At 39.5% G+C, this 9,012-nt stretch overlaps 1 protein-coding gene across 1 annotated transcript in view; it reads right to left on the bottom strand.

Moving 5' to 3' along the window:
- Window positions 1–2,517: 2,517 nt before the first annotated feature.
- LOC145990427 (glutamate receptor U1-like) overlaps window positions 2,518–9,012 on the bottom strand; it is a 51,247-nt gene continuing 44,752 nt past the window's right edge. Inside the window, exons 6-9 of the mRNA XM_083126119.1 lie at window positions 7,022–7,260; window positions 5,921–6,138; window positions 4,201–4,460; window positions 2,518–2,839 (exon numbers count right to left, since the gene is read on the bottom strand). Coding sequence (XP_082982245.1) covers window positions 2,518–2,839; window positions 4,201–4,460; window positions 5,921–6,138; window positions 7,022–7,260 — 1,039 coding nt within the window. The remainder of the gene's footprint in view (window positions 2,840–4,200; window positions 4,461–5,920; window positions 6,139–7,021; window positions 7,261–9,012) is intronic.

Raw genomic sequence — 9,012 nt, 5'->3', positions numbered from 1 at the left:
AACTTATTCGGTGATTGTTATTCTATTGCAACACAGCAAAAGGTTCTAAATAAAGTAAAATTTTCCTTGGATTAGGGAAATTCAGGCAGAACTTTTGGTGAAAAATGAGAAGATAAATTTCATGAAAAATAAAAAAATTGCACAGAAATTTTATGATATCTCATATAATTTATCAGCCCAAAGCAAACAATTAAAATGTTACTTGGGAACAATTCATATGTTCGCATTATGATGTTACTATTTAAGTCTTTGTGATAAGTACACAAGTATGAACTCAGTAGCTGTAAATGATTTTCATAAGTCGGATATTTGTTTTAACAAATGCAAAATTTGCTGTTTATAATCCCTTCTTATTTTCCCCTGATTTCTCTTTCTGATATCAGTCATAATAATAACAGTTGATAGCATTTTGTGATCGTGATTTCAATTCTTCTAAAATAAAGGGAAATTTTGCGTTAAAATGGGTAATTTTGCACTCCTAAAGTGAAATTATATTTCCTGGTTATGGCAACACTGGCCCTAGACCTGAATTATGGGTAAACGTTCAAATTCTCCTCGACCAACGCTTTTTACAACCTATTAAAATAAAGTTACGTCAGATTACGTCATTTTTGTCCTGACAGGCCTCCGGATCGCGTAGTGCTAACGTCGTCACCTTGTAATGAAAGGTTCCCGTGTTCGAGGCACATAATGGTTCGGGTCCCAATTTAAACTGTATGTGCAGTCCGGATTAGCCTTTCTATGCATAAAATGGACAAACTCCATCAATTAATCTAACTCCCTATTTTCTGCTACGTGGTTCAGAGTCCGACCTCAAAGATTGTCGTGGTTCACAATAGCTGAGTTTTCGTAGAAGGAAAACACGGCTGGAAGTCCTCCAGCTATCAACTTTCCCCTTTCATCTCTAGCCGCTTTTAACCGCGCGTATACCCTTAAAGGTTGAGTGTTCCTAAACATCTGGATGGGTACAAAAATTTCACTGTATAACAGCTGCAGCTCTTCATATACTGTCTGTTTTCGACGTTACGAAGGAAATTTTATAACGTCTACGTAAAAATGCGTAAGTATATGGGCCGCTTAACGGAATTTCAACTTTTGAATTGCAAAAGTAGCCGAAGCCCCGCCCTTTGATGCATCACGTCACAATATCAGAAGCTAAGATCACGTAGACTAACCTACCTAACCTACTGACACAAACACAAAGGAGCGGGATTTTGATTGCAAGCAATTTTTAATGCGCTCAAAGGAGGGACTTTCTCTACTTTTGCGTGTGAATCAGCTTCTTTACAAAGTAGGCACTGGGTGTAACAAGTGAGAGATGATTCAATTAAGATGTATATCAAAGAACGTTACATGGTACATAGTCAATATGTGTATAAGTAAGTGGCGTTTCATGTACTTATTTGGGCAATTAACTTCAACATTTCTCTTTAGATATTATTTTTATTTCTGACTTCATTTTATTACTTTTACATAATTTTGAACGGGACCTTGCGTAGAAACTGTAACGTCGATGTGTTTCAAGTAACACACACACTCATTAGAATTGTCGCAAAATTTTCTAGGGCAAAGTTATCAAAGTAAATTCACTATACTCATAAGCACGCTGCTGTGCTTCTGGAGAAAATATATGCTATTCCTTCCGTTAACAACACAACACTGTAGACATCACAGATAATATACACATTCTATATGTGTCACTGAACAGCTACGTCATTCAGTTCTGGAGATATTGGCCTGTCATGTGTGGCAGGTAGCAGAATTAGAATTGCCTTGACATGATATATAGACTAGAATGTTTAACCTAGTAAAATTCTCCAAACTAGGTAGTTTGTCGTTTGCAAGCTGTTGTTACCAAACGTATGTTTCGTTAAAACATGGCAACTGGTCACTGTTCCACGAGTCTTTCGGAAAGGCAAGGAAAAAATATTAATTAGCTAACCAAGCCTTTGAAGGGCATTTGCTTTCTTCTTGCCAATGGCGAGTTCTATTGTAGTTGACAGAGAACGAAGAACATGCTGTTTCCAGCGCCCCTATTCGTGCAGGAAAGCACTCAAGTGATGGCTGTCAAGCTCTTCTAGCAGACGACACGCCGCGTAGTATCTATCAGAATGAACCTTCTGGTGTATATACTTCTGCAAATGTGCATGGTTTGTAATTGGCTCGATTATACGTAAATGGAATTTAAACCGTGTCCGAAAGGTGAAAGCGAACATCCTCCTAGAATTAATTGTCTCGCAGTTCAGTCTTGGGGCCTTGGACTGGAAGTGAAGGTCTTTCGAATTGCACTTCGACTGTAGCGCCTAATACGATCAGTAGATAAAACTGAGAACACGTTGTTGTTCTTGTTTTTAACCATAGAAATTACACAGCATTTTAAAATGTTGTGATACATACATTTCCACACATTAGAAGAACTTCAACCAACAACTTGCTGACTTTCTACCTTCGTGTTTTCAAACAAATCAACGAGTCCACGAATCAAGTACTCAAGCCTGTAACGATGCATGCTCCGCGCTATGGTCTCAATTGCTCGTTTAATTTGCGCTTTCGAACTGCACTAGGTGACGTCACTTCCGACAAGATCGGGGTAGTTCCACGGCTGGCGGGAGTGTTGGGAGGCGTTGGGGGTGCTCTTTTCGCTTTGACCAACCTCTTTGAGAAATATTCGACCAGCAGGAGGGTTAGGGAAGCCAGCATTCCAATGCACAGAACAACGATGGCTGGAACAACATGGTGAAAATCAACGCTGGAGAAGCTGGACGATTTCACAATGTTCGCCTTCATCTTGATTTCCTTCATCCTTTGCAACGGACCCCGTTCCTTCAGAGCTTGTATACTGAAAGACAACAAAGAGAATCAAAAGATTTTAGAAAAAAAACTTCTCACGTTATTTGGAAAATACAGAAAAAAATCCTATCGAAGTTGTTTTGCGTGTGGAGCGCCACGGTGGCAGAAACTTCAACCACTTACACAGTGTGTTGGAAGCGCCACGGTGGCAGAACCACTAACCCTCGACAGCTATGATTCATATTGTGAAGAGAATTGACCCAGCTTTACAGAGGTCAGATATATTTCACAACATATTTTGATATTTTCCTTTACTTTTGTGATACTTTGAATTATTTCAACGGCGAAAAATGTTTACAATTTTTTATAACTTTGTCTAGTTACATGATATTTTTATTAAAATTGTATTTTTCTATAAACTGGCGCATAATATTTTAGTACTAATAAAAGATGTGAAGGATAGAAAAGATGGTATGTATACTTTAGATAGGTTAAATAATTTTCATCATACCTAATATATCAGTAAAAGCTGTGGTAGCTCAGTTGCTATTATTATTATTTTATATTGTCGACCTCCGTGGCGGAGTGGTTAGCACGACGCCAGGGGTCCTGGGTTAGAATACCGCTTCAGACATGGATGGTTGTGTTGTCTGTCTTGAAAGAAATGATATAGAGAATTGAGTAAAATATGACATGAGAGAGAGAGAGAGAGTGACGGGGGAAGCTGCGCTTAGCGGCTTTCCTTTTTTTAAAAAAAAAGTCGTCAGGGCGTCTGGCAAGACCCGGGTTTGATCCCTGGCGAGGAAGAACCGGAATTTTTTGCAAATGTTTAAGTGGCTCCGGCGTTCACCCATCGTCGTTTAAAGTGGGTACCTGGAGGAAACTCTGGGGGGTAAAGGCGGCCAGAGGCGTGATGCTGATCTCATCACCCCCACCTTCAGCCGTGATCAAGAAAGTGAGGGGCCCTAACTCCACACCCCTATTCGCCTTCACTGCAAAGCACAGGGGAGCACTTCACTTTTTACTTACTTAATATATCAGGAGATAAAATATTTTTTCCAGTCAACTTCATCATTTTTAGGTAATTAAATATTATTTAATCTGTAAAAGTAATATTGCTGAACATTTTAAATTGGTTTATTATTATTATTTGGCATTTATTGTTTCGGCATCGAGCCGGTGGTCTAACTCTCAGACTCGTTTCGGTATCATCACTACAAACAAGACATACTAAAACTCATGCCACGCTATGCTGTGTTCAAATACACTTGGCGGTTTTGGTAGGTCTTGCAGCTATAAATGTCTCATAGGATGTTTTTCGTCTCGCTGCAAGTAACTTTTTGACTATCCCTCGTATAAATCCCACCTTCCGCGGAACAAATGAACATATTCATCTTAGGGTATACTTACTAATGGTTAAGTAATCCGATATATGGGAAGCCTTTGATTGTGGCAAACGACAGGCCGCTGAAGAAGTAGCTAGAATCCAAAATAGCAATCGGGCAGGTTGGATCGTCTAGTATTGGTTTGGCCAGTTCGTACGATGTTAAGAATACATAGTTCTTGTCGCATGCACGTTGCAGCCCGTCTATCAATCTATCGACGAGATTATTTGGGTCAATTGCGATGTTGTTCTCCCATAATTGACGAAATACTGGATCGTCTGATTTCTAGAATAAAAAATAAGAAACTCATATTTCTGCATGTTATTTTTATTTACATGAATGATGTGTAATTTTTTATGTAATTACATATTTTTCTTTTGTGTGTAGCCAAGCATAAAATACAAATGTCGCGGTGAGTTTCATGTTGCATATTTTCACATATTTTGAGGTTTATTGCATATTACCCGTAAACTTTACATACTTGTACATAAAATGCGGTATTTGCGCAATGTTTCTGGTTTCTCATTGGATAAGGATCTGTAATTGTGGGACAAACATTCAAACTTTAACTTCTCCAATTAAAAAATCAACTCTCAAAATATATTTAATGGTTCACTGTGCATCACATTAACATGGTATGTATAACGTATTGCTGCATTAAATGTAGATTTTATTTTTTGCCTGATAAATGAGAATATTCTTCAACATTGTAGAAATTTGAATGCATATCCAGCGCTGAAAAATATTTGTCTACACTATACTCGAAACAGTTGTCATTCACGTTATCAGATTATGAATTTTTCAATATAATTTAGCACATATCAATTTTATTATTTCAAGAAAACTTCCCAAAGTATAATAATATCCCGAAATTAATTTACTATAAATACTTAATTCAATGGCAGCAACGTAAAAATCAGCACAGAAATTGGAAGGAATATTCTTACGAAATTTTACATATTTCAGCATATTTACATATTTTTACATATTTTGGCGATTTTTCTACATATTTAGCATGTGTCTCCACCGGGGACCGAACCCTGGGCTTCTTGATTACAAGGCGACAGCTCTACCTATCGCGGATTTCCACCAATTTTGACGGAGTTGCTACGCCACTCAAAGCTTTTTTTTTTGGTAAGGTAATATTTTTCAATACAAAGAGCCTCCCCGATGGTGCATTGGTAACGTCGCCACCTTGTTCGAATTCCACTTTCAACTGTAGGTCCAGTCCCGATTAGCCTTACTGGGCATAAAGTGGACTTAAAACACCAACTCAATCAATTCAATATAAAGACCAATTTTTAGGTAAAACAAAATTGCCATGAACAAATGAAATTGCCATGACAAAGAATTCAATCAAATCAAAATTTCTCAAAAACTATTATAGTTATACAAAAATGTATGAGAATCGAAATTGAAGATTTATCTTTTAACTTTATTTTTAAGAGAAAATCATCAAAATCAGATGGATGACATCAGAGATAAATGCTACTCAATGATTCAATGTCGGCCGTCATATTGAATCTTGGGCAGTTACCTTTCTGAAATATCCATTATCTTGTGTTATCTGCAGCTTAGAAATTAAGTGCTGTAAGTTTCAAACAATCCCCCATTTTGTACAAAAAGCGTCACTTTTTGGCTTCTAGCACAAGGAATGTAGAAGTTTGGTTCAACACCTATGTGAGCGCAAAGTGGACTTAAACGAACAACGAAGATACATAGGTATAAATGCTCGACGTACTTACCTCAAAGAAATCCTGCTCGGCAGAGTCAGTTAGAAGTCCTAGTTTATACCCCTTATGCCTTGAAAGCTCTTCTAGGGTGTGGAAGGGAGGGTTGAACCTGTCGACGGCCAGGAAGGAGACGAGCGCAGCTGAGTAGGCGGAGTACAGGACCACGCCTGTCAAATAGGCCACCAAGTGAACCATCCTTGCAGACAAGGTGCTCAGAGTGACTTCGCTTCCTGGAAGTGTGAAGAAAGGAAAACGGCGTGTTAGTCATCAATAACAAAAAGTAGTCATGTTCCTTGAGATAGTCTACATATCAGCATGGTGCGACGTAAAGTTTCCGTTTGGGGACGAATTTTGGAGGATTCAAGTATCAAAATGAATTATGTTGTCCATTTCAAATTACAACTACTATGACCTGCTTTAATTTTCACCACCGGTTACGTTCGTACTAATTCACATGTAACGAGAATATATGTTATCCCAAAACAAGACTGTAAGTGTGAGGCACGAAATCAAGGTACCACACATCTTTTTCTACAATGTCTTGAATAGAACGATGAACGCAGCAGGCTATCAAAACATTCTCCTATCGATATCCCTTCACCCCCCCCCCCCCATCTCTTCTCAACCACCCCACGCCTCGCCATCTTTTCAGTTTTGCTCGAAGATGCAACATCGCACACATCTCAATACATTGACTCCCACAGATGAGTGTGACTCAAGTGTAACGTTATAGTGCTCTGTATCTGTACAATTTACAAAGCAGTAACGTTAAGCAAAAATCGACGACACAGTCGATAGGGTCAAGGAGGACAAGAAGAACTGAATAGTGCAACACTAGCGCATAAATTTCGTATTCATTTCATGGATCAATTCACCTTCTACCTTCGTTATGTCATCACGAAGAAGCAATCCATATACCCGATCCTTATATTTCTAATAACCTTGTGAAATATGATGAAATGGTGTACATGTTGTACACATGTACATAAAATGAAAGTGCCAAATAGTACATATGAAGAAATATATAGATCTTATAATGTTGTTTCATTCACGCAAATCCATGTATTTCAGTTGTTTTTTTTAATTACCAAAATAGAATTAAAGCATGAGTACCTTGCTGGCAATAAGCCGCATACACTAGTAGCAAGGCGTTTCCTGCAGCCAAGGAAACTGGTTCCTTCACTCCCATGTGGAGTAGCATCTTACTGTGGGTGTAGGTGAGAAAGTACATAGCGGAGATTATGAGCAGGGATGCAAACACTACACTCCAGAGATCGGCGTTGAACGGTGATGTGAACACATTCCATCTGTCCACCTTCACAGTTGTGATCTGGCTCATGAACATCCTGTGACTGAAAGAGACAACAAACAGACGGACTACTTTTCTGATAATGTTTGGTTTCTTGGTAAAACTTCGTTTCCTACATTATAAATACATACTCAAATATAATTTTAATGAAATAGAATTTTTTTATGGCGAAAAATATGTCCTTTGTTTAAAACACAAAAACGTGTGCATGGCAACACAGCAGAGAAAATTCGGCGCTCCTGGTATTTTGAACATACTACAAAATCGCACTTGTCTGTTGGATTATGAACTTGCCAGCCATGTCTGATTTTTTTTACCTTGTCTGGGACTTCGCTGCTGCACAGCATACCACAACAATATCTGTCGGTTTATAATGCATTGAGCTGAAGTCAAACTTTGCCCCAGAATATGATTTGGTCTGTTGTCCATTGCCATGTCATGTCGGTTTTGTCGATTCCCTACTGTCTTCTTCGCAAGAATGAATGTGCTTTGCTTGCAGAAATGTCTAGTGGTTCAGAACTGTACGTATCAGAAGGGTGATAGATAACGTGCAAAATAAATTTTAATAATGCCTCGGTTTCATAGCTGTAGCTTCGATACCTTGTAGGAGGTATATGTAGTGTATCGTCGGTCTCCGGTGGCGAGGTTGAAGTTGTTAACATTTAAGCTTCTCTCGCAACATGAATACATGCAGCATCTCCAAGTCTACGTCCTCGTGTAGTTGTATTTATCATGTGTAACGATCGCCTGCGATGATCCTAGCCGACTGGTTTTGGCTGGATTGCAATCGGGCTGTGCATATGAGGACACTGTGTTGCCACACCACGCATGAATACGTGATGAACGTCCTCATTACTATCTTACTAAAAATACATTGAACCTTGCTTACATACATAGTACGTACTTGGCTCTTCAAGATGGGAGAGAGCTGCCACAGTCGTACATACAACTCAACTGTGCCTAGCATTGTTGTCTGAAGGTCATACCTCCATCGAGTAAGACTCCCAGATAACGCACCGAGTTCTGTAGTGGGATCTGGCTCTGGTGAAGGCGTAGTTGCGATTGGAATAGTTTTGTATGGTGTGTAAAGATTAGACCGAGCTTTTCTCCGGATTGGCCCTGTTTCTCATATCGTTGCCTATGTCTCATACAAACGGAGGTACCGTTGCGTCAGATCTCTCAATAATTGGCGTTCACGCTAGTGGTGAACATAGCTGTATCATCAGCATAGACTGCAAGTGCAGCAGATGGAGATGTAAGCATATCCACTGTGTACATGGCGTACAACAAGGGAGAACGGGTTGAACTCTGAGCAGAGGCGTATATTCGGGGCTATCTAGGCTATCTGAGAAGCCCAGACTCAGTGACCAAAATACAGAAAAAACTATATATCAGAAAATGTGCATAAAATTGTTCATTTCAATAAGAAGATGAACCTGATTTCTTAGGAGTTGGAAACATTGACCTCTTTCTTTGAATTCGCGAGGCAGCTGGCCCAGCGCTGGCGGGCAACTCCACGGGGGGTGACGGGCAAGCGTGATAGGGCTACCACAAAGATCACCCGATCAATGTTGCAAACCAATTTTTCCCAGCATGTAATTTCCCCAGGATCGGGGAATTGTGGAGCCAAACTGTTACAGGAGAGGGAACAAAGTTGCATATGGCGGGGGAAAACCCTCTGACTTCCTCAACAGTTTGGTGCAATGTTCCAAACCAATTTTTCCCAGCATGTGATTTTCCCAGGAACGGGGAATTTTGAAGCCAAATTATCGCAGGCAAGGGGAAAGTGTGGCAT

The sequence above is a fragment of the Lepisma saccharinum genome, chromosome 7 (genome assembly GCF_977018435.1).
Source record: "Lepisma saccharinum chromosome 7, izLepSacc3.1, whole genome shotgun sequence".
In the NCBI taxonomy this organism is placed as follows: Eukaryota; Metazoa; Arthropoda; class Insecta; order Zygentoma; family Lepismatidae; genus Lepisma; species Lepisma saccharinum.
This window is presented reverse-complemented; position numbering and strand designations above follow the sequence as displayed.